Genomic DNA, 23095 nt, shown 5'->3' with positions numbered 1-23095 from the left:
CACGAGAGCCTTTTATTAAAGAGAATTACAATCAAAGTCTGTGGCAACTTTCTGCCAGGTTGTTTGAAACTGTTAAAGGATTCAGAACAGCTGCCAAAGTTTCAACAAGTCAAGTAACAACAACAATAATGTATTCTACTTACTTTACTATGTGTTTTACACTTTACCATAGAGCTGCCTGCTGCCATAAATAATAACAACACTAACACACACACTATTTACTCCTGTTGGACAAATGCTTGTACGTCGTTCTCAGTACAAAGTTGTCGGGCTTGTGTCTGAGACCAACAGACACGAGTGGGATGTTGAACTTGAGTCTTTTCATTATTGGCGAACAACATCATCAAGAACGGTTTTGAGAGTCACCAGCTTTATCCTTTGAAACTAAGATCACTAACTTGTCTCGTCTTCATCGCTAACGTTTTGACCTTTTATATCATTTCTCTTGCACCTTTCGCATCGTTCATGTTATTTCCATTTCACAAGCAAATCTGGTCGTGTGTGTGGTGTTGGTGTGTAGATGATGACTGGTCTCTCGTAGCATATCGACAGATGTGTAGAGACATGTGGATTGTTATACAGATGCTCTTGAGCTGCCAGTCTCTGGCTTCTCTTCTTGTCAAACAGCTGTTCGGGGGATCGAGATCTTCTCTTCGGTGTCGCTCCTGCCTTTCTTCTTCTTGTGCTTCTCTTGGGTACCTTAACTCTCGTGCTTCTCTTTCCGGGCCTCTGAATCAATTGGGTGTTCTGCCCATATCTGCGAATGTGCTTCCTGATGAAGACTTTTTGAAAATCATGTCTTAAAGTCTACGTTTCTTTGGCCTTTTATCACCATGTGCTCTTCATGATCTCCCAGGCAACACAGAGGAGACTGAGGAGGTGGATCCAGATCAGCATCCAGACATTTTGAAAGAGGAAGCCAAAGAGAACCAGTTGAGCTCTGATAAACTCTGTGATGCTGCTGTGTCCACAATGGAAACATCAGCAGCTGCAGAAGAACAGCCTACAGACGAACAACAGACAGTGGACGAGAGCACTGGAGGAAGCGACATCAGCAAAGACTTGAATGTTGACATTCCTGATCATCCAGTTACTGAAGCCAAAGATATAATTGTAACAAGTGCTGAGGAGAATAGTCCAGACACAGAAACAACCACAGGTGAGGCAGGTTTAGTGGAGATAGAAACCGAAAGCAAGAGGGATGATTTTAAACAGACATGTGACGACAAGCTTAGTGAAAATATACAGGAAGCAGCTGTGGAAAGTGATTTGAGGAGTAAAGAATCATGTCCTCAGCAAACAGATGTGAAGGACATCTCGAGAGACGTAGAGAACGACGAGGCAGAGGAAGTAACGAGTAAATCTCAGGGTGCTGCTGCGTCAGGGAAAAGGAAGAAAAAGAAGAGAAGAGGCAAAAAGAAAGGGAACCAACAAAAAGAGGAAACAGAAAAAGAAAGCAGCAAAACAGAAGCGAGTGTAGAACCAGATAAAAAAGATAATAGGTCAACAACAGAACCTGATATAGACGATTCTGAAATCCTCAAGGAATCAAAGATGGATCAAGTAGAGAAAGAGCAGGTGGGGAAACAAACTGAGGAAGTAGAAGCAGCAAAATCACTCGAACCAACTGAAACCGTTTCTCTCAAAGAAGCTTCCACAGAACCAAGAGAGGATCATGTTACAAACGAGCAGGACAAGGAGCAAACTGAGGCGATACAAGAAATAAAAGAAGCGGCACCAAGCGAAACCCTTTCTTGCACTGTAACTCCCGAGGAAATAAGAGTAAGTCCTGTAACAAGTGAACAGAACAAAGATCAGAGTGAAACAGCAGAAATAATCGAGGTGGTGGCACCGACTGAAACTTTTTCTCAAAGTGAAACCCCGAAGGAATTATGCAGAGAACCCAGAGAGGATGAGCAGGGCGAAGAAGAACCAGAGAAAGTTGAACCATGTCCTCCAGAGACCCGTCTCAGTGCATGTGATCTCACCGACCCCTCCAACAGCACAGAGAGCACCGATGGCCCAGACAGAAAGTTCACTGACAGTGTAGATGAGTCAGATCTCTCAGCTAATGGTCACATCGTCCATCGTGAGTCCAAAATCATTGATAATGCAGAGGATGAAGAAGTTGATGAGATGAAACCTGAATGTAAAACTGAGGGAAACACTGAAGATGAACCACACGTTCCGAGCAGCATCGATGTTGCTGCTGATGTCTCTGAGTCCACAAACATTCAGGAGGGAATAGACCTCACGTCGGCCTCGTCGCCAGATTCTGAAGACGTCACAGTCTGTCTCAAAAGCTCGTCTGACTCCGAGCCTCAACCAGAGCCATCATCGCTGAGGGATGAGTCTCCCATCGAGGTTCCTGATGAAGATCCTGAGGAGACAACTGAGACACTGAAAGACGTAGAGGCGGCAGGAACAGAGACCGAGCAGGAGTGTTTTCCTCTCGGTGTCACCGCTCCGGAGCTAAAACCAGATGAGATAGAAGAAGAGCCAGATAAAAAAGATAATAGGTCAACAACAGAACCTGAGATAGACGATTCTGAAATCCTCAAGGAATCAAAGATGGATCAAGTAGAGAAAGAGCAGGTGGGGCAACAAACTGAGGAAGTAGAAGCAGCAAAATCGCTCGAACCAACTGAAACCGTTTCTCACAAAGAAGCTTTCACAGAACCAAGAGAGGATCAAGTTACAAATGAGCAGGACAAGGAGCAAACTGAGGCAATACAAGAGATAAAAGACGTAGAGGAGGCAGGAACAGAGACTGAGCAGCAGTGTTTTCCTCTAGGTGTCACCGCTCCAGAGCTAAAACCAGATGAGATAGAAGAAGAAGAAGAAGAAGAAGAAGAAGAAGAAGAAGAAGAGCTGGACCGAGACGTGAAGGAACCTGGAGGTTTCATCGAGCCAGGAAGCTCCTCACGGGATGAAAATGGTGACGGCGCATCATTAATGACAAACCCAGATGCGTTAGACACCGAAAAGAGTCTGTTAGAGACTGAAGCTCAGGTGGAACATTTAGATGATGTAGAAAACCAGACATTAGAGTGTGTGGAGCTGAAGGATGAATCAGATGCCAAAGAAACAGATGAGATCGATACCAGTGAGAATCTAAATACACCTCAGAAAGAATCCTCCTGTTCTCCGGCTGAGCTCCTGCATGAATCCAGCAAAGACAAATCTGAGGATGACCCGTCTCCACCTAAACAGCAGGGCAGTGATGAAGAGGATGGCGAAGATGAGGAAGGGCAATCTTTCGATTTTGACGACATAGATGTTGAGGCAGCTTTTGAAACAAATCAAATTGAAGACGAGGAAATCGAGGAGGGAGTTGAAGCCGTGTCGGATCCGAGTGAAAATACACAAAACGAGTCAACTGAGAGAAACGATGAGGCGTCTAAGTTTGATGAGTGTGACCAGGTAGAGTCAGAAACAACACATGAGGCCACAGCACATGAGGCGAAGCACAGCACAGAGGAAGGAGCGGTTTTAAATGTTGGAGAGTCGGGTGTTGTGGCAGAGGACGTTAACCAGGCAACGTCTTTTCCAGTAGAGGAAGGACTAGTTAAGCCGGAGTTGCAGGGGGACAGTCCCGTCCACGTAGCCAGTAACAAAGAGCCACCGCATTCAGGCAAAGACGTGAGGAAGAACAGCAAGAAAGGCAAAGGAAAGGGCAAAGAGGAGTGTAAAATGTCTTAGTTCAGGTGCTTTATACTGTAGTACAGATTTATCTCCTTCAGTAGTCGTCGCTTAGCTCTTAAAAAGGGGTAGATTAGATATTTGCAAAACCTCGCAGCACTTTTTTTGAACAGTGGTGTATGTGTATGTATGTTATTTTAAAAAATGCACAGTCAAAGTCCAAACATCAGTTTTCATTGAGGTCACATGTGCAAAAGAAAGGCTCATTTGTGGAGAGATGTAAACTGAGAGGAACCAGTAGTTTGACCAGTGGACAGAACTTGTATTGATGCACATGTAATATGCTGCTTGTGACGTTTTATTGATATTGTTTCGTGTCTCTGGAATAGAGCCACAGACCAATTGTTCTGCTTGATGCAACTGTTATTCCCTAAAAGAGCTCATTCTCATTAAAGAGGCTATATATAAGTTATCACTACATAGCGCTCTATGTACAGCTGTTTATTTCCCAGCGTAAAAGAAAGCTTCAGTTTCGATAGCGTCACTGCTGCATCCAGTCCACTGCTGCTCAGAGGACGTATTATTATGACCTCGTGTCTCGAACATGGCAAGCGACCATCACCGGCAACCATTTCCAGAAAGACGCCACCTTTTGGTAGCAGAGTAAACTTACATATAGCACCTTTTAAGACTGTAGCAATCTGGCTTTTTACATTTTATACATGTTGTGAAGGTTAAAGTGAAAATATTTAGTTCAGACACTTCCAAGCCTCTGAATTCTAAAGCACATTAATGTATGATAAATTGATAAATACATGTTTTATACATTATGTTGCACTTCATGGAGAAGATGTCTGTGGTCCCTGAACAATGAAACACCAATAAATCCCCTGTTGATACCTATTTGATCTGTTGATGGAAACTCATTTTGGTTTTTAATGTTAAAACCGTATTTCTCTGTTGTCACACATTGTGTGGTTGTAAACATGTCGTGTGACTGTAGCTCCACCAGCTGCACTGACCCTCCTCTCCACAGTCTGTGCATGCTAACACACACCCCCCCCTCACACCCCACTCCGTCACACCCCCCCACATGGATTCCTGTTGTGTTGCATGCATCAACCTCGCTTGACCCAGCACCCCTCACACCTCACCATCTCCCTGGTTCTCCCCACCCCTGGTATGTTCACTGGTTTGGTTCTTATTTAAAAGATGGACTCTAGCTGTTGTGAGTGACTGGTGCTTGAGTTGTCTTGATGTGTGTTTTGTCTTTTAGAGATTCGCCTGAGGAAACTGGTGGATGAGCGTGAAAAGATGATAGAACAGGTGAGTCGGTGATTCTCCTCTGAGACAGTAATAGTGTTTACTGATGATTTGATAATCGTCCCCAAGAGGGATCACAATGTACTTTTATAACAATGAATATAGACGCTAGTTTATTTGGATATTCTAACATACCTAGGATATGTTTTTGTTATCCGGCTTTACTTAACCTAACATTCTCCGTCCTGGATAACTTGTGCTACAAAGCTGGTCATCAACTGTTTCAGTTTTGAGTCTGTTCATCTGACGGAGGCAGAGTCTTTAAATATGAGCGATGTCGTGACAGTTTACATTTACTCTCCACATGTTGTCATGGGAACTGAACACTGTAAATTCACCACTTGATCACTATAAGCAAATCATAGCACAGCATCTATATAGGTATGATTCCATCCCAACCCTTTTTGATCCATATAAAAGGTTGATCACCTTGTGGTTTCCCCTGTTATCAACTCAATAAGCCATAGTAAAGAAACTCTGTGTAAAATGCTCCAGCTGCCACAAAGACCTGCTTTTAATATTTACTTTTCAACTGGAACCAGTCAACTAGGAGCCGAGAATCATTAAAATAAAGAGAATATAACTGAGTAGCTGAGTGAGTGACTTTTCATCTGGTGTCACCATCAACAGGTGAAGAAGCTGAAAGCTCAGCTGGAACAGAAATCACCAAAGAACGGCACAGACAGCGGCTCAAGCCCAGACGGGGAGGTTCTGGAAAATGGAAATGATCCTAACATCCTAGAAGTACAGAGTAAGTGATGAACATTGATATTTAACTCGAACGTCTCTGCTGCTGCCTCCTTCGAATCAACAATGTTTGTTTTGAATGTTTTCCAGGAGACTCGAGCAGGCAAATGAGCGACTTGAAGTTCAAACTGGTGAAGGCCGAACAGGAAGTCACAGCTTTAGAGCAAAACGTAAGCCGAGAGGAGTCGTGGCTGTTCGGTGGGTTTGAAAACACAACAATGTTCTGAGTCCGAGTTGTTTTCTGTCGTCCAGGTGACCAGACTGGAGGGTCAGGTGACCCGCTACAAGTCTGCAGCCGAGAACGCAGAGAAAGTGGAGGACGAGCTGAAGGCGGAGAAACGGAAGCTCCAGAGAGAGGTAGAGTGTTGCTTCCTCACACTGCAGGTTGTTCAGCTGGCTCCTTTCCACCAGCAGTCGTCTCAATCTCCCACGTTTCACCCAACAGCTGCGGTCGTCCCTGGACAAGGTGGAAGAACTCGAGTCGAGCAACAGCCACCTCTCTAAAAGAATGGAGAAGATGAAGTCCACTCGCGGCATGGCACAGACTCCATAGCACCAACCCCCCCGCACATCAAATCCACCAACCTGTGTCCAGAGCTGGCTGATCACATGGAAAACAGACATCCTGCACTCTGTCCGTCGTCTGCCTGACGGCAACATTAGGAAAAATTAACCCCAAAAACCCAAGTTAGTTGTTTAATCTACAGAATAGAGACGTCCACAAAGCAATGTGCCATTTTTCTCTGTTTTCTGTCTGATGAGAAAGAAATTCATGAAGTGGGGGAGGAGATGTTTGTGCACCTCATGACTTTGGTTGAACCTCTGCACTGCTCTAGTTTAGCATGGGGGGGGGGGGCACATGAGGAGCCCGGGGACAGAACGGCACCAAGAAGACATGTCCGTTATCCCTTGTAGCAGGAATGTGGCACCGCCCTCTTTCTACTGCCTCTAGTCAGGATTCAGGATGTGTACTTGCCGTGCTCCCACTGAGGACAGAGAAATCCAAGTGGACACAGATCCCAGTGCAGTGGACAGTACCAGCGGCCATGGCCCAAGACTTTTCCCTTAAGAGGGCGCGAGTGCTTTTGTGTGTTTTTGTGAATGAATGAGCGGAACTCAAGTGTATTTTGTTTCTTTTCTGACCCAAAGCCAAATGACATTTAAAAAGGTAAATGTTGGGGTGTCAGTCCAGTTTCTCTGCGTTAAAACAAACTGACCACGGCTTGTTTAGTTTCTACGACACAATATAATCGTCACGGTGAAAATGCTTTGAGCTGTTGCAGCCTGGTGTCGGCCAGCAGCCGGTCGCAGGTTCATTGAACAGTTTGTCCCACAGTGTGCAGCCGCCCTTCTGATGCACACTCATATCTCTGCTTGTTTCTGCATCTTATAGTCGGTCACTGGTTGGCTCTCATGCTCACACTTACTGAAGGAACGCGGCACCGAGGACTCAAGGTGCCGTCAGACTGAACTCACTGTGGAGATGCTGCTCCACTGTTTACATAGCTTTACCATGTTTGTAAGGAAACTGTCATGTCTGTGCAATAAAATGTCAAACATATCAACATGTGGGCATTTCTGTGGACACCAGACTTATTGTAAAATCTTCTGTATGAAATACAATATTGTTGTACAGTTAGTAGTTATACTGTATTTATGGCGATGCATATATTTTTCCTTGTTATCCCGTTTAAAGTGAAGATTTTAAAGAGTCATGGTGGTTTATACATTTCTTATAAAGTCACAACACTGACAATCTAGAAAACTTAATGAAAGTAACATAGGTGAGACTATGATGAAGAGATATAACGCAGTTTTATTTTGAAGGACCTGAAGTGAAAGTTTTGTACTGGACATAACTCATAATTAACAGTCAATAAGTCAAATAAACACATGAGGAGGACACAGGCTCCATGGGGCCTATTCTACATTTTAGGTTTCTCTGCACACTCATCCAGGTTTGGTGAATGGCCTGCTGGGTAACGTACTGTCAGAGTCCTCCTTTGTCTTTGTGGCCGACACGCTGTCGCAGTAAGTTCGCTTTTGAATGCGCTGAATCATCCTGCGACCGTAAAAGTCCCGATAATCCGATGGAAGTTCGTCCAGAGTGTGAAGAGCCCTCTCCAGGGCCTGGAGGGCTCGAGCTGCAGCCACTGGGTCTTTGTTACCGTATGGGTCCTTTTTGTCATAACAGTCAGCCGGTAGGTGGCGCCAGAACACGTTCACACCCACACCAAACTGCAGTGCAGTGGTGTTATGGAACCACAGGGCTGCAGGACACAGGGACACTGGATTAAGACTGAGGCAGTTTCACGTAATCAATCATTTATAATTTCTAGTACATTATTACTTCTGTGACTAATGTGGACGACTCCTTACCGGGGATAAAGAGCAGGTCTCCAGGCTCAAGCACGCACTCGTACAGCTTTGCCTTTAAAAAGTCAGGAAATCGTTTCAGATCTGGAGAATCGATGTCCAGAACCTCGGATTTATCACCTGCTGGGCGACGTTCAGATTAAAAGGCAGCACTGTAGCATTATACCAAGATAAAAAAACAGACAATTCAATATCAGAGCCTAAAATGAAAACGGACATGAATTCAAACAGGATGCATCTGTCCATCGTTACTCACCTGACAGGTAAAGGTGCAATGCATCCTGGGGGCTGTAGAGGACCACTCTCTTCCTCCCTGTCACCTGAGCCAGCAGGTTATCCATCACCTGAAGGACGAGCAGAGACAAGAGGAGACAGCTTATTGAGGCTGCTTCTCATCTAATGTCTTGTCTGTTAGTGCACAGACATTTCTACAAGCCCCCCCCGCCCCCGGGCGACCTCTCACCTCTTGACAACATTAACAACATCACATTAAATCACTCACATCGTAGTGGGTCCACAACTGCAGACCACAGGAGCTGATACGGAAAACACTGGAGAAGAACTGATCCGGTTCAAAGAAGTGTGGGACATGAAAGTCCTCTGCCAAGTGCGGGAACTGTTTGTTCAGGTCCGCAGGTTCCTGTGGGGGAGGGGGAATACTTTTTGCTGTATTAATATTTATATATACATAAAAACCCTTTTGTTTAATTGTAAAAAGGACAGTAGGTTTTTTTCACCGAATTTAAAAGTCTACATACCTTTCGCACGTCCTCTCCCAGTGATCGTAGATAATAGTGCTCATCCTAAAAAGGAGTTTGTGTCATTTAAAGAATACAACGTACTGTGAAAAAAGATATTTCCATACTGTTATTTTATGATTCTTACCTCAGACAGGAAGAAGTCTGAGTGTTTTTTCTCAGATGCCCTTTTCACAAACTCGTTGAAAGGTAAAGTCCTGTGAAGAATCAGTAGTGATTGAGAAATCTGAAGTGAGAGAGTGAGAGAGAGAGAGAGAGAGAGAGAGCTCACTTGTACACAAAGTTCTTGTGGAGGAAGTCCATCTGTGGTACTGTGGATACGTGAATCTTCACATCCTGGTCTCCTCCTCTCAGTCTGAGATATTCAAGGGTCCACTTCTCCAGACACGGCCCCAGATCCACACCTCTGAGCAAGGCAGGTCTGCGCTGAAAGACAATACTCGATTGATTAGGAGACAATTTACTCCAAATTTGTTTACCTACATGACGTAACGCTTCACCATATATGACCTACACAGACATTCACAAGTGACGTGCGCGGTGATCTCTGTCACGGCAACAAAATTCATAGAATCACTTCCTGTTTGGCAATTTCTTCATAAAGTGAAAGCACAAGGTTTGTTTTCATTGCTGCAAGGCTTTATATCAACGCTTTTATTTTGGAAAGTTGTGGACATGCAGTTTATGAAATATAATGTGTAAAGAAATCAGAATCCAGTAAATCACAGATGCATGAACAGCTTCACTGCAGATAAACCAGGTAGGATGAGTCCGCTCTGCACCATAGAGCCCATCACCACCGGACATAGATCACAGCCCAACCAGGAAACACGCAGGATGTCACGTGAAGGAAGGTTCTGCTGTGAACAGGTCGAATCTGGACTTTACTCGATTCGATCGACTAAAAAACGGTGAAACAGGAAATGAAGACGCAGCCATGGAGGAAGCCCTGGGTTCTACCTCTGGACAGATGTCTCGCAGGAAGACGTCCCTGTCCACTTGTGTGAATATGGACACCGGTGTCCTCTCCTGGTCCTCCATGTCCCAACTGTCCGGGGGTAAACACCGGGTGTTACACTCCTAGTGGTCCCCCCAGAAACAAAATAAAAACAAGTCAATGTCCGGAGGTTAAATGATCAGTAAATCTTACTCATAACAAAAAAAACACTTAGTTTGATTCATGTTAAAAAGCTTACGTGTCCCCACGTGCTGTTGCGTCACCACCTGTGTTTTTAAACCGTTCCGCTTGTTCCTCTCCGGAAGACACAAGCACTCGGATAAGAAGAGTTCCGAGGCATTCAAAGATGGCGCTGCCCGTGTTGCGAGGCTGTTACAGGGTTCCGTCCACACTCAGCCTCACTCGGCTGTTCCTGAATGAACGCGTCCTCCTGCACCGCTCCGGGAACCCGCGGCCGGCTCCCCCCGCGGCGGCCGGGGCCCCGCTGCGGGCCTACAGCTCGGACCGGGGCGGGGACAGGCAGAACCAGAAGGTGGTGGTGGTCGGGATCCCCAACCCCCTCATCTGGCTCCGCACCCGGGTCTACTACTTCCTGATCCGGACCTACTTCGACAAGGAGTTCCGCATCGAGGAGTTCACGGAGGGAGCGAAGCAGGTGCGTGGAACCCGGCGGGTGACGTGTGCTCTTGAGCAAAGGCGTGTTGGTTCGCTGCTGTTGGTGAAGAGGACTTTGTTTTGGTGTTGCAGGCTTTCTCCCACGTGTCCAGGCTCCTGTCCCGGTGTCAGTTCGAGGCTCTGGAGGGACTCGTGGCCAAAGACGTGAGTCCAAACCATTATCATCTATGTGTTTATTATCCAAATATGGATATTTATTATATATATATGTTATTATCTATCTGTTCATATCCTCGCAGTTGATTGGAAAGCTGGAGGAGAAGTGCAGCCTGCTCCCACTGAGCAGCCAGAAAGCCCTCTCTGCAGGTCCGGATGAGATCATGTACACAACACCCGGAGACGTGGGGATCTACTACGACGACAATGGTGAGTATGAAACAGCTGATAAATAAACATACCATTAAAAACTATTTATACTATATATATAAAGACGCACTGTTGTTTCAGGAAGGAAGTTTGTCAGTATCCTGATGCGCTTCTGGTACCTGACCAGCGCGACGCTTCCTGACGACACCATGGAGGGAGCTCGTATCTTCCAGGTGTCCCTTGGTGGAGAAGGAGAAGCAGAAACCAAAAGACTGCTCACTGCTAATTATGAGTGAGTAGATGTGTCTCGTGCATATGGAATAAGATTTTAAAAGAGCAAACTCTTACATGGTTCTGATCTTTCCTTGTGTCTGCTGTTCCTGACAGATTCCAAAGGGAGTTCACTAAAGGAGTGCCACCGGACTGGACCATTACAAGGATAGAGCACTCCAAGCTTTTGGATTAAGCTGGTTTCGCTTCTAGGCAGATGTTCCAGTGGAAACTAGTCAAAGACATGAAATTCTCCTCAGTATTTGGTTCCTTAAATTGAGAGATGAGATGAGCTCAAACTAACCAGAGAGGAAAACAAGACATGGGAAGTCAGAGAAAAGCACCAGGACTTGGATTCAGTCACTATTCTCCAGGATGCTCTCCACACCTGTCTGCAGTTTGTCAGTGTTTCTGATTGTATTCTCCACAATCTCTAATATCCCAGAGACTAATGACTAGAACTTGACCAGATCTGTGAACTGTTGCTTTGGGAAACTAATCATAGCCTTATTTTAACTATTATACTAACGGCAGAAGGACGGAGTTCCACAGGGACGTCAGGTGATCACAAAAACCACATCCTGATTGTCTGGAACATGGTGAGATGACAACATCTAAACCCTCATCTGCAATTCTTCTCTTTAATCTCTCCAGTTTCATGTATATAGAGGCAGATCATCACATGATATCTCAGGACACTTCACATAGAGCAGGTTCACACTGTACATTTTACAATCGCACTAACCTGGCGACAATTAGCAAGAGAGGAAAGTTCCGAGGCAGCGACCTCGAGCCGTCGAAGATCTGCTGCTGCTGCAAACACTTTCATTTCAATACATAATATATGTATGATTGTGTGTTACAATTTGTGTCCAATGTTCCCAACACAAAATTGTCTTTTCCTGCTGCGTTCATGTGACTGAGCTACATGCAGTGTGTGTGCTGCTTGTTGTCTGTAGCGGTTCAGGCAGCTGCAGAAAACCATTGATTGTTTTATTAAAGGTTTGAGGAATGTATGTTGTGTTACTGGAAACTGGCAAGAAAAGTGTGTGTGATGCAGCTTTGTCTTTTTTGTCCTCCCTCACACATCCATGGTGCTGGTTTAAAGAGGAAGAGAGAACTCTGAGGTTTTATAACTGGTGGAAACTGCGGAGGAAACAACAACCTTGAAACAGCTGCTGTCGTTATCAGATCTGCACAATGTTCAGAAGGAATCTGTTTCCCCAGTGGAAGGAAGTTTTTATTTGGTTTGCAGCAACCTGTTGTCTCCCAGACATCGTCCTCTGCAAACCATTCCACCTTAGAGTCCTCATAATATCATAAAACATGTTCCCAGTACCTTAAACTGCTCTTTGTGGAAAGATCATATTCATGATTTTACCAGAAAGTGTAGAAGGACGTCAGTTTGTGTCTGTGTGGTCAGTTCATCTTAGCGTGTTGTGACATCAGAGTTGAACTAATGTTGACAGTTGAATTAGATGAGCAGATCAAGGCCTGATGAAGTTTGCACATTGTTCTAACTCAGTTGAATTATGTTTTAAAAAACATTACAATCCATTGAAAAATACATTGTACTAGTTTTTAATTTTAATTTGTGAAATGGTGACAACAGAAAGTTAGATACATGTTCATATAATGAAAAGACATACAGACATAATCCAGCTGAAGTGATTGTGTGTGTGTGTGAGCGATGGTGTTTGTACTGTAGTATTAATAAATATATGACGGTATTTTATATAGGTTAAAACAACAAAATAATGATAATGGAATAAAAGTATAATAAATTAAATACGTACATACATACATACACCCTATAATATACCCTATTATATAGCTGAATATATTATGATATATATATTAGAATTTTTCCAGAATAACGAAACAGATTACCTGCTAGAATTTGGGAATCACGAATTGTTGCTGCAGGAGCCTCGAACCCGCGGCGGGTGTTGGGACTACAGCTCCCATAATCCTATGGGAGTGACGTCACTTGAAGCACGAGCCGGCTTGACAGTGTTGTTTACCTCACGTGCAGGGGAGATGCCGTCATTGTGACTACAGTGATACAAGAGCGACATCTGGTGGTGAAGTTGCATAATGCAACCAACTGAAAACCCCTCACCTCCCTTCCAGAGGACCCACGATGTAACAAACCAGGCCCTGGATCCTCTCTGGAGCCAGGGCCTGGTTTGTCCCTTCCAGGCCACTGTAGAAACATGTGTGCGTTGTGCAGCATGGTGAAGAGGACCCACTTCTAACGTGGATATAAAAGACTGGTTCTAAGGTAACGAAAACACAATCACTCTTAGTTCCATGGGATTATACAATAACAACAATACAAGACCTAATTTTCATCTCCTGCTGATAGATTCCCCTGATCCCTACACACTGGACCTTTCATGTTCAGTTCTGAAAAGTAAAAATAAAAGCACCCTGGACAGGACCTGAAGCAAACATAACGTTTCTGAGACGTCTGATCTGTTGTGGTCAGTTTCTATATTTCTGTGTGTGAGCAAAACGTGTGTGTTTGAACAAGTTATATGCAAAACATAATATTTACCCATGAATGAGGGAAAACTCTTCCTGTAATTCTGTGCTGTGTCAATTTTTATTGACTTACCGATTCTGCTTTTCATTCCAGTACTTTATGAATGATCTGTCTCTTTATATTCAATTTTTAATGTAAAAAAAAAAAGAGCAAATTAGGAACAAAATTTAGATTTATTTACTTTCACAATCAGCAAAAGCAAGTCGCTATATAACTGTGCTTGTATTGGAATAGAAACGTTTGCCTGTACTATATCAAAAAATATCCTTAAATGAAAAGCATGTATTAGTGTGAATCATTTTAATTTATTTGATGTACAGCTAATTTCCTAATTTACCCTGAAACCAGGTGTCCATCGGAACCAAACACATTTTTGTATCCACATAATGAGCAGAGGTTGAATCTAGTATATTTAGTTTCCAGTCATTCCTCTCTACTCTCTCTCTACAGCACCTTGTCCTCTCCGGAGCCAGGCTGCAGAATCTTCAGCGTCACAATGTGTTTGATGGTTTTTCTGAACCAAGGGTAGAAGAAAACATAGATCACAGGGTTCAAACAGGAATTAAAACACAACAACCAAATCTCGAGGGCTGCAGACGACGCCCCGACCAAGTTGTTCTCAGCCGCAACAGCGAAGCAGTAATACGGACAGGAGCAGAGTAGAAACACGACGATTACAATACCCAGAGTCCTGGCGGCTTTCAGCTCAGACTTCGTAGCTTTCGCAGACTCTGAACGTTCTACAGCTGCGATGTGACCGCGCATGGCTCGAGCCTGAGACACCGCCACCGCAAAGACTCGCAAGTACAAAACGGCAATGATCAGAATGGGGCCTAACAAGGTCACGACAAGATCCACGAGTCCTTCAGCAAAATTGACGACAACTACACAGTTTCCGTAACAGGAGTTAAACCTGCCGGGCTCTTTTAAGAAGTCCCTCAGGATCCAGCTGCTGTGGACGGTAGAGAACATCCAACACAGACACACGGAGAGTTTCACCCTCCTCAGGGTCACTTTGGAGGTGTAGAACATGGGCTCGCAAATGGCTATGTAGCGGTCGACCGATATGAGCACCATGCTTCCCACGGACACGCTGATGACGATGAAACCTATAAAGTAATGCGCGCCACACATGAGGTCGCCCAGGTACCAGCAGCCTTGGTTGTGGAGAAGAAGAGCCGGCATCTGCAGGACACCCACACAGAAGTCTGCCACAGCCAGAGAGAGGAGCAGGAGGTTGGTGGTGGTGTGGAGCTGCCTGAAATGGGAGAATATCAACACTGAACACATACATGTAGACGTGTATTAAGCAGTTATAGGACCATGAATTACTCTGTAACATGATTCAATTAAGCACAATATTATTATTACAGTATTTATGTCGCCTGTAATGTTAAAAAACTGATCAATCAAAACTGTTTTCATCAGTGTTTCATCAGCTGGAACCAGAAAAACAAGCATTTCAAAGGCGATGTGGAGAAAATGTGATAATTGATCTGTGCCTGAAGTGGGAGATGGAGATGATGACGAGCAGGTTGAGAGCCACCGTGAGCAGAGTGATGCAGGACAGGACGCTGAAGATGAGCTCCGAGTGAGGGAGCAGCGTCCTCCTGCAGGAGCTGTTGATTCTGGGAAAGCAGAGTTCAGCCTCCTCCGGGGCCTCCATGTCCAGAGAGGGAGGCTGCTGAGCTCTCACTGCCCCCTGATGTGAAGTCTCAGTCTGATTTATCTCGTCTCTTCCTCCACTCCCATATGCAAATTCAATCTTGTCAGAAGGCCGAAGCACAATACGTCAAACTGAGGCTCATAGTGCTGAGTGTCGTCAGGCAGGATAGATGATGAAACAAACTTTAATCAGTAAAGAGCAAACTTCTGCCACGGCCCAGCAGTCCGCTTAAAGGGAAAGTTCACCGAAAAATGAACATACACACACGTGGAGAACGGGAAATAATATGCCCGACTTTACAAGTTTTTTTATAAAGCATTTATTTTATATTGTCATTTTTAAATTCATTTTGAATTGCAACAATAAGGATCATTTAAAAATCATATTATCCCGTCAAGCTATATGTGCAAATTGACTCTTCACCTGTCAGACAAGTATTAAAAACTAAATTGGCTGATCACTGCTTTTCACCAGCAAATGGATGTAAAGGGTCATTTAATAGAAACAGTATAAGGGTCTTGAACTGTGTGTGTGTGTGTGTGTGTGTGCGTGGATGTGTACGTGTGTGTCCCTGTATGTGGATGTGTGAGTTTGTATCAGGACCTTTACAGTTACTGTTTTACTATTGTTCTCGTTTCTTTTGCTATTTCTCCACATGTCAACCTCATTTCACTCTGAAGCAGCTTCACATCCAACAGGACTGTGTGTTATTCTCTATGTATTTAAACAATGTTGTTCTGGTCTGTTGTTGTTCTAGGAAACAAGAGTTAGATTACACAAACAATGAAATATGAAATGACCACTTTTGAATCCCCATAACTCACCTGTTCACAACTGCATTATACAAGTTTATCATGTTTATATATAAAAATAACTAAAACAAATGAATAACACAGAACATTTGCTGTTTGGCCTCAAGTTGAAACGACAACATATTTGTTCCTGTAATTTTCCTGAATTTCAACAACGAGATCAAGTTGAAATTCATGTTTTAAGAACATTCTTGTTTTAAAGTGAGTTAAAAAACATTTTCTGAAACAAAGCTACAGAACAGAGGAAACTGAAAGTTCTCCATCACTATATCACAGCTGCTATTTATCCATTTATCATTTTATCTTACATGAATTAATCATTGTCAACGATTGTGTCTTTATGTTTAAACGATTATTAACAAACTATATCAATCACAAACTATAAGACCTGTGGGCTCATAGATCATTTATATTTGTTATATTTATACTTGCACAAATACACAACAGCAAATTCCTTGTATGTGTAAACCTGCTTGGCAATAAAACCAGATTCTGATTCTGAATTTATATTAAACATAAGACAAACATTAATGAAAAGGTTTTTACACATATACAGAACAATAATGAGCAGAGATTTGTGCTTTACAACATTAGAACCTCTTTGCATGTTGGTTTAAAGACTCTGTGTGTCGCTACAGTAATTTAATATCTCTGGAGCCAGGTTTCAGTATCTTCAGTGTGAGAATGAGTTTAATACATTTTCTGAACCAGGGGTAGAAGAAGGCGTAGATGACCGGGTTCAGACAGGAGTTAAAATGTGTCAGCCAGATCTCGACGGCTGCAGACGAGGCATCGACGGACGTGTCTTCACCTGCCAGCGTGGGGAAATAGTACGGACAGAAACAAATCAAAAACACAACGACCACGATGCCCAGAGTCCTGGCTGCTTTCATCTCTGCTTTCTTCACAGTCACAGTCCCTGAGCGCTGAGCTGCCACGACGTGAGACCTGTCTCTTTATATTCAATTTTTAATGTAAAAAAAACAAAATTGACATTTATTTACTTTCACAATCAGCTAAAGCAAGTCGCTATATAACTGTGCTTGTATTAGAATAAAAAAGTTTGCCTGTACTCTGAACTATTGCCTCTAATGCCAGTGGCTTCAATCTTAGGAAGAAATATATAATAAAATACCCTTAAATGAAAAGCATGTATTAGTGTGAATCATTTTAATTTATTTGATAATGATATACAGTGAATTTCCTAATTTACCCTGAAACCAGGTGTCCATCGGAACCAAACACATTTTTGTATCCACATAATGAGCAGAGGTTGAATCTAGTATATTTAGTTTCCAGTCATTCCTCTCTACTCTCTCTCTACAGCACCTTGTCCTCTCCGGAGCCAGGCTGCAGAATCTTCAGCGTCACAATGTGTTTGATGGTTTTTCTGAACCAAGGGTAGAAGAAAACATAGATCACAGGGTTCAAACAGGAATTAAAATACAACAACCAAATCTCGAGGGCTGCAGACGACGCCCCGACCAAGTTGCTCTCAGCCGCAACAGCGAAACAGTAATACGGACAGGAGCAGAGTAGAAACACGACGATTACAATACCCAGAGTCCTGGCGGCTTTCAGCTCAGACTTCGTAGCTTTCGCAGACTCTGAACGTTCTACAGCTGCGATGTGACCGCGCATGGCTCGAGCCTGAGACACCGCCACCGCAAAGACTCGCAAGTACAAAACGGCAATGATCAGAATGGGGCCTAACAAGGTCACGACAAGATCCACGAGTCCTTCAGCAAAGTTGACGACAACTACACAGTTTCCGTAACAGGAGTTAAACCTGCCGGGCTCTTTTAAGAAGTCCCTCAGGATCCAGCTGCTGTGGACGGTAGAGAACATCCAACACAGACACACGGAGAGTTTCACCCTCCTCAGAGTCACTTTGGAGGTGTAGAACATGGGCTCGCAAATGGCTATGTAGCGGTCGACCGATATGAGCACCATGCTTCCCACGGACACGCTGATGACGATGAAACCTATAAAGTAATGCGCGCCACACATGAGGTCGCCCAGGTACCAGCAGCCTTGGTTGTGGAGAAGAAGAGCCGGCATCTGCAGGACACCCACACAGAAGTCTGCCACAGCCAGAGAGAGGAGCAGGAGGTTGGTGGTGGTGTGGAGCTGCCTGAAATGGGAGAATATCAACACTGAACACATACATGTAGACGTGTATTTAGCAGTTATAGGACCATGAATTACTCTGTAACATGATTCAATTAAGCACAATATTATTATTACAGTATTTATGTCGCCTGTAATGTTAAAAAACTGATCAATCAAAACTGTTTTCATCAGTGTTTCATCAGCTGGAACCAGAAAAACAAGCATTTCAAAGGCGATGTGGAGAAAATGTGATAATTGATCTGTGCCTGAAGTGGGAGATGGAGATGATGACGAGCAGGTTGAGAGCCACCGTGAGCAGAGTGATGCAGGACAGGACGCTGAAGATGAGCTCCGAGTGAGGGAGCAGCGTCCTCCTGCAGGAGCTGTTGATTCTGGGAAAGCAGAGTTCAGCCTCCTCCGGGGCCTCCATGTCCAGAGAGGGAGGCTGCTGAGCTCTCACTGCCCCCTGATGTGAAGTCTCAGTCTGATTTATCTCGTCTCTTCCTCCACTCCCATATGCAAATTCAATCTTGTCAGAAGGCCGAAGCACAATACGTCAAACTGAGGCTCAGAGTGCTGAGTGTCGTCAGGCAGGATAGATGATGAAACAAACTTTAATCAGTAAAGAGCAAACTTCTGCCACGGCCCAGCAGTCCGCTTAAAGGGAAAGTTCACCGAAAAATGAACATACACACACGTGGAGAACGGGAAATAATATGCCCCACTTTACAAGTTTTTTTATAAAGCATTTATTTTATATTGTCATTTTTAAATTCATTTTGAATTGCAACAATAAGGATCATTTAAAAATCATATTATCCCGTCAAGCTATATGTGCAAATTGACTCTTCACCTGTCAGACAAGTATTAAAAACTAAATTGGCTGATCAATGTTTTTCACCAGCAAATGGATGTAAAGGGTCATTTAATAGAAACAGTATAAGGGTCTTGAACTGTGTGTGTGTGTGTGTGTGTGTGCGTGGATGTGCACGTGTGTGTCCCTGTATGTGGATGTGTGAGTTTGTATCAGGACCTTTACAGTTACTGTTTTACTATTGTTCTCGTTTCTTTTGCTATTTCTCCACATGTCAACCTCATTTCACTCTGAAGCAGCTTCACATCCAACAGGACTGTGTGTTATTCTCTATGTATTTAAACAATGTTGTTCTGGTCTGTTGTTGTTCTAGGAAACAAGAGTTAGATTACACAAACAATGAAATATGAAATGACCACTTTTGAATCCCCATAACTCACCTGTTCACAACTGCATTATACAAGTTTAACATATTTATATATAAAAATAACTAAAACAAATGAATAACACAGAACATTTGCTGTTTGGCCTCAAGTTGAAACGACAACATATTTGTTCCTGTAATTTTCCTGAATTTCAACAACGAGATCAAGTTGAAATTCATGTTTTAAGAACATTCTTGTTTTAAAGTGAGTTAAAAAACCTTTTCTGAAACAAAGCTACAGAACAGAGGAAACTGAAAGTTCTCCATCACTATATCACAGCTGCTATTTATCCATTTATCATTCTATCTTACATGAATTAATCATTGTCAACGATTGTGTCTTTATGTTTAAATGATTATTAACAAACTATATCAATCACAAACTATAAGACCTGTGGGCTCATAGATCATTTATATTTGTTATATTTATACTTGCACAAATACACCACAGCAAATTCCTTGTATGTGTAAACCTGCTTGGCAATAAAACCAGATTCTGATTCTTAATTTATATTAAACATAAGACAAACATTATTCAAAAGGTTTTTGCACATATACAGAACAATAATGAGCAGAGATTTGTGCTTTACAACATTAGAACCTCTTTGCATGTTGGTTTAAAGACTCTGTGTGTCGCTACAGTAATTTAATATCTCTGGAGCCAGGTTTCAGTATCTTCAGTGTGAGAATGAGTTTAATACATTTTCTGAACCAGGGGTAGAAGAAGGCGTAGATGACCGGGTTCAGACAGGAGTTAAAATGTGTCAGCCAGATCTCGACGGCTGCAGACGAGGCATCGACGGACGTGTCTTCACCTGCCAGCGTGGGGAAATAGTACGGACAGAAACAAATCAAAAACACAACGACCACGATGCCCAGAGTCCTGGCTGCTTTCATCTCTGCTTTCTTCACAGTCACAGTCCCTGAGCGCTGAGCTGCCACGACGTGAGACCTGTCTCTTTATATTCAATTTTTAATGTAAAAAAAACAAAATTGACATTTATTTACTTTCACAATCAGCTAAAGCAAGTCGCTATATAACTGTGCTTGTATTAGAATAAAAAAGTTTGCCTGTACTCTGAACTATTGCCTCTAATGCCAGTGGCTTCAATCTTAGGAAGAAATATATAATAAAATATCCTTAAATGAAAAGCATGTATTAGTGTGAATCATTTTAATTTATTTGATAATGATATATGGTGAATTTCCTAATTTATCCTGAAACCAGGTGTCCATCGGAACCAAACACATTTTTGTATCCACATAATGAGCAGAGGTTGAATCTAGTATATTTAGTTTCCAGTCATTCCTCTCTACTCTCTCTCTACAGCACCTTGTCCTCTCCGGAGCCAGGCTGCAGAATCTTCAGCGTCACAATGTGTTTGATGGTTTTTCTGAACCAAGGGTAGAAGAAAACATAGATCACAGGGTTCAAACAGGAATTAAAATACAACAACCAAATCTCGAGGGCTGCAGACGACGCCCCGACCAAGTTACTCTCAGCCGCAACAGCGAAGCAGTAATACGGACAGGAGCAGAGTAGAAACACGACGATTACAATACCCAGAGTCCTGGCGGCTTTCAGCTCAGACTTCGTAGCTTTCGCAGACTCTGAACGTTCTACAGCTGCGATGTGACCGCGCATGGCTCGAGCCTGAGACACCGCCACCGCAAAGACTCGCAAGTACAAAACGGCAATGATCAGAATGGGGCCTAACAAGGTCACGACAAGATCCACGAGTCCTTCAGCAAAGTTGACGACAACTACACAGTTTCCGTAACAGGAGTTAAACCTGCCGGGCTCTTTTAAGAAGTCCCTCAGGATCCAGCTGCTGTGGACGGTAGAGAACATCCAACACAGACACACGGAGAGTTTCACCCTCCTCAGGGTCACTTTGGAGGTGTAGAACATGGGCTCGCAAATGGCTATGTAGCGGTCGACCGATATGAGCACCATGCTTCCCACGGACACGCTGATGACGATGAAACCTATAAAGTAATGCGCGCCACACATGAGGTCGCCCAGGTACCAGCAGCCTTGGTTGTGGAGAAGAAGAGCCGGCATCTGCAGGACACCCACACAGAAGTCTGCCACAGCCAGAGAGAGGAGCAGGAGGTTGGTGGTGGTGTGGAGCTGCCTGAAATGGGAGAATATCAACACTGAACACATACATGTAGACGTGTATTTAGCAGTTATAGGACCATGAATTACTCTGTAACATGATTCAATTAAGCACAATATTACTATTACAGTATTTATGTCGCCTGTAATGTTAAAAAACTGATCAATCAAAACTGTTTTCATCAGTGTTTCATCAGCTGGAACCAGAAAAACAAGCATTTCAAAGGCGATGTGGAGAAAATGTGATAATTGATCTGTGCCTGAAGTGGGAGATGGAGATGATGACGAGCAGGTTGAGAGCCACCGTGAGCAGAGTGATGCAGGACAGGACGCTGAAGATGAGCTCCGAGTGAGGGAGCAGCGTCCTCCTGCAGGAGCTGTTGATTCTGGGAAAGCAGAGTTCAGCCTCCTCCGGGGCCTCCATGTCCAGAGAGGGAGGCTGCTGAGCTCTCACTGCCCCCTGATGTGAAGTCTCAGTCTGATTTATCTCGTCTCTTCCTCCACTCCCATATGCAAATTCAATCTTGTCAGAAGGCCGAAGCACAATACGTCAAACTGAGGCTCAGAGTGCTGAGTGTCGTCAGGCAGGATAGATGATGAAACAAACTTTAATCAGTAAAGAGCAAACCTCTGCCACGGCCCAGCAGTCCGCTTAAAGGGAAAGTTCACCGAAAAATGAACATACACACACGTGGAGAACGGGAAATAATATGCCCGACTTTACAAGTTTATTTATATAGCATTTATTATATATAGTCATTTTTAAATTCATTTTGAATTTAAAGTCTGAACTGAGACAACTAAATAAAAAGAAAAGGATCAAAACAATTTAACTATACAATGATCTCCTCATTTTGAATTGCAATAATAAGGATCATTTAAAAATCATATTATCCCGTCAAGCTATATGTGCAAATTCACTCTTCACCTGTCAGACAAGTATTAAAAACTAAATTGGCTGATCACTGCTTTTCACCAGCAAATGGATGTAAAGGGTCATTTAATAGAAACAGGGATGCAGTCATCATTTTAACTGCATCCCGTGTTCTTGAACTGTGTGTGTGTGTGTGTGTGTGTGCGTGGATGTGCACGTGTGTGTCCCTGTATGTGGATGTGTGAGTTTGTATCAGGACCTTTACAGTTACTGTTTTACTATTGTTCTCGTTTCTTTTGCTATTTCTCCACATGTCAACCTCATTTCACTCTGAAGCAGCTTCACATCCAACAGGACTGTGTGTTATTCTCTATGTATTTAAACAATGTTGTTCTGGTCTGTTGTTGTTCTAGGAAACAAGAGTTAGATTACACAAACAATGAAATATGAAATGACCACTTTTGAATCCCCATAACTCACCTGTTCACAACTGCATTATACAAGTTTATCATATTTATATATAAGAATAACTAAAACAAATGAATAACACAGAACATTTGCTGTTTGGCCTCAAGTTGAAACAACAACATATTTGTTCCTGTAATTTTCCTGAATTTCAACAACGAGATCAAGTTGAAATTCATGTTTTAAGAACATTCTTGTTTTAA

The 23095-nt window shown here is 43.3% G+C and overlaps 6 protein-coding genes across 11 annotated transcripts in view; 2 read left to right on the top strand and 4 right to left on the bottom strand.

The window, feature by feature from the left end:
- The window catches only part of lrrfip1a (leucine rich repeat (in FLII) interacting protein 1a), a 31490-nt gene extending 24217 nt beyond the window's left edge, over positions 1 to 7273 (top strand). For 4 of the 5 annotated variants that reach the window (XM_034575175.1, XM_034575174.1, XM_034575173.1 and 1 more), the window contains 5 exons: positions 4919 to 4968; positions 5596 to 5716; positions 5803 to 5882; positions 5965 to 6069; positions 6158 to 7273. In XM_034575175.1, the coding sequence (XP_034431066.1) occupies positions 4919 to 4968; positions 5596 to 5716; positions 5803 to 5882; positions 5965 to 6069; positions 6158 to 6265 (464 nt within the window). In that variant the 3' untranslated portion in view covers positions 6266 to 7273. Of the gene's footprint in view, positions 1 to 856; positions 2841 to 2870; positions 2944 to 2979; positions 4546 to 4918; positions 4969 to 5595; positions 5717 to 5802; positions 5883 to 5964; positions 6070 to 6157 lie in introns of those variants that run through there. The other variant, XM_034575172.1, reaches the window with a different exon arrangement.
- A 326-nt stretch (positions 7274 to 7599) lies between these two features.
- On the bottom strand, positions 7600 to 10207 carry tyw5 (tRNA-yW synthesizing protein 5). 2 transcript variants are annotated; one of them, XM_034575159.1, is made up of 9 exons: positions 10071 to 10207; positions 9807 to 9926; positions 9118 to 9272; positions 8974 to 9043; positions 8847 to 8891; positions 8591 to 8728; positions 8345 to 8432; positions 8092 to 8208; positions 7600 to 7982 (listed from the first exon to the last, which is right to left on the bottom strand). In XM_034575159.1, exons 2-9 carry the CDS (start codon positions 9885 to 9887, stop codon positions 7663 to 7665), a joined length of 1014 nt encoding a protein of 337 aa, XP_034431050.1. In that variant the 5' UTR covers positions 9888 to 9926; positions 10071 to 10207; the 3' UTR covers positions 7600 to 7662. The 2 variants fall into 2 exon arrangements, with proteins under 2 accessions (XP_034431050.1, XP_034431051.1); XM_034575160.1 differs by lacking the exon at positions 10071 to 10207 and having other exon boundaries at positions 9124 to 9272; positions 9807 to 10059.
- Positions 10111 to 12081, top strand: maip1 (matrix AAA peptidase interacting protein 1). The gene is made up of 5 exons (XM_034575169.1): positions 10111 to 10459; positions 10552 to 10623; positions 10719 to 10845; positions 10927 to 11077; positions 11173 to 12081. Exons 1-5 carry the CDS (start codon positions 10151 to 10153, stop codon positions 11249 to 11251), a joined length of 738 nt encoding a protein of 245 aa, XP_034431060.1. The 5' UTR covers positions 10111 to 10150; the 3' UTR covers positions 11252 to 12081.
- Positions 12082 to 14047: 1966 nt separating this feature from the next.
- LOC117755392 (trace amine-associated receptor 8a-like) lies at positions 14048 to 15269 on the bottom strand. Its single transcript, XM_034575166.1, has 2 exons — positions 15106 to 15269; positions 14048 to 14861 (listed from the first exon to the last, which is right to left on the bottom strand). The coding sequence occupies exons 1-2, from the start codon at positions 15267 to 15269 to the stop codon at positions 14048 to 14050; spliced, it is 978 nt and encodes a 325-aa protein (XP_034431057.1).
- Positions 15270 to 16713: 1444 nt separating this feature from the next.
- Positions 16714 to 18623, bottom strand: LOC117755394 (trace amine-associated receptor 8a-like). The gene is made up of 3 exons (XM_034575168.1): positions 18460 to 18623; positions 17695 to 18215; positions 16714 to 17012 (listed from the first exon to the last, which is right to left on the bottom strand). Exons 1-3 carry the CDS (start codon positions 18621 to 18623, stop codon positions 16714 to 16716), a joined length of 984 nt encoding a protein of 327 aa, XP_034431059.1.
- Positions 18624 to 20067: 1444 nt separating this feature from the next.
- Positions 20068 to 21977, bottom strand: LOC117755393 (trace amine-associated receptor 8a-like). Its single transcript, XM_034575167.1, has 3 exons — positions 21814 to 21977; positions 21049 to 21569; positions 20068 to 20366 (listed from the first exon to the last, which is right to left on the bottom strand). Exons 1-3 carry the CDS (start codon positions 21975 to 21977, stop codon positions 20068 to 20070), a joined length of 984 nt encoding a protein of 327 aa, XP_034431058.1.
- Between the last annotated feature and the right edge of the window lie 1118 nt (positions 21978 to 23095).

This window comes from Hippoglossus hippoglossus, chromosome 21 (genome assembly GCF_009819705.1).
Source record: "Hippoglossus hippoglossus isolate fHipHip1 chromosome 21, fHipHip1.pri, whole genome shotgun sequence".
Lineage (NCBI taxonomy): Eukaryota > Metazoa > Chordata > Actinopteri > Pleuronectiformes > Pleuronectidae > Hippoglossus > Hippoglossus hippoglossus.
This window is presented reverse-complemented; position numbering and strand designations above follow the sequence as displayed.